General features: G+C 60.2%; 1 protein-coding gene across 1 annotated transcript; it reads right to left on the bottom strand.

Annotated features, from left to right (window-relative positions):
* Window positions 1-111: 111 nt before the first annotated feature.
* Window positions 112-1,145, bottom strand: LOC123178305 (potassium channel AKT3-like; the record flags this gene model as incomplete). Its single annotated transcript, XM_044591437.1, has 1 exon — window positions 112-1,145. A coding segment is annotated over one exon (947 nt), but the record flags the coding sequence as incomplete, so codon positions are not given.
* Between the last annotated feature and the right edge of the window lie 169 nt (window positions 1,146-1,314).

Raw genomic sequence — 1,314 nt, 5'->3', positions numbered from 1 at the left:
GGGGCCAACGAGCTCTTAGAGAGCCGGATTTGCTAGGTCATGCTGTGGATGCTCTAATGTTGTACTAGGAATCAAGTAAGAGACAGGAGGATCAGATTTCCGGCCAAAGCTGTGGAATCCATATTATCTTCCTATAAGTATCGTATTATTTCATTTTTTGAAAGATCCAATATTACAACCAATGCATCGGTGCTTTCATTATTGTTTCCTATGCCCGCTGGTAGTGTCGGGAACCCACTGATCTGAGACTAGGAGGAGGTGGTCGCCGTCCCTGACGAGTCTCACGTCGTCGATCTCGGCGCCGTCGCTCGTTATTACCCTCGTCGCCGCGAACCCGAATCTGTTCCCCCCGAGCTCGAGCAGCTGCAGCATCGTCTCCGGCACGAACACGAGCAGCCTCCTCTCGCCCCGCCCCTGTTCAGGGCACGAGATGGTCACCCGGACGTGCGAGCTGATCGGATTCCTCTCGTGGCGATGGAGGAAGCTCGTACCGCCGCCGCCGTCGAGTCGGTTTCCGTGGAACGACGAGGAGATGACGCCAAAGAGGGAGTTCCGGAAGCTGGCCATCCGCTGCGGCGTGCTGCGCGCCGACGAGGAGTTTGACTGGGGGCCCGCCCGGTTCGGCGACGGCGACGACCCGACGCTACCGCTGGGTGGCAGTACTCTCGCCGACGGCTCGCTCCTGAACCTCGTGACCTGCGGAGCCGCTGGCGCCACGGCGACGCCCTCCTCCGTCGACGAGGGCTTCGGCGCTCCCTGCTGGTCCTGGTGGCGGTGCGACGCGAACAGCTGCTGAATGTCGGTGTGGGCGTGGCGGTCGGCCAAGGCCGTCGGCGTCAACCCGCGGGCGTCCACCCTGTCAGGATCAGCGCCGTGCTCTAGCAGGACCCTGACCATCCTGGCGTTTCCGTCCAGGACGGCGCGGTGCAGCGGGGTGGTGCCGTCGCTAGAGCACGCGGCGGCCAAGTCCCCGCCGCACCGGGCGATCTCCCCCAGCAGCACGGCGTCGTCCTCCTCGACGGCGACGCGAGCGTACATGGCCCCGTCCCCCGCCGACAGGTCCGCACCGGCCTCCAGCAGCAGCTGCACCACGGGCTGGTGCCTCCTGCACAAAGCCTCCCACAGGGGCACCTTTCCTTCTGGATCTGCACGTCAACCAATCTCCTAATTTGACACTAATTCAACTTAGAATTCAAATTACTCAGCAAATGGCATGAAATTTTCATAATCATGTAGTAGTAGGTAACAACCCATTTGCCAGGATTTTCAAAACTTTTAATTTTGCGACGCATATATACCTCTGGCATTCGCATC

This window comes from Triticum aestivum, unplaced genomic scaffold (genome assembly GCF_018294505.1).
Source record: "Triticum aestivum cultivar Chinese Spring unplaced genomic scaffold, IWGSC CS RefSeq v2.1 scaffold280238, whole genome shotgun sequence".
NCBI lineage: Eukaryota > Viridiplantae > Streptophyta > Magnoliopsida > Poales > Poaceae > Triticum > Triticum aestivum.
This window is presented reverse-complemented; position numbering and strand designations above follow the sequence as displayed.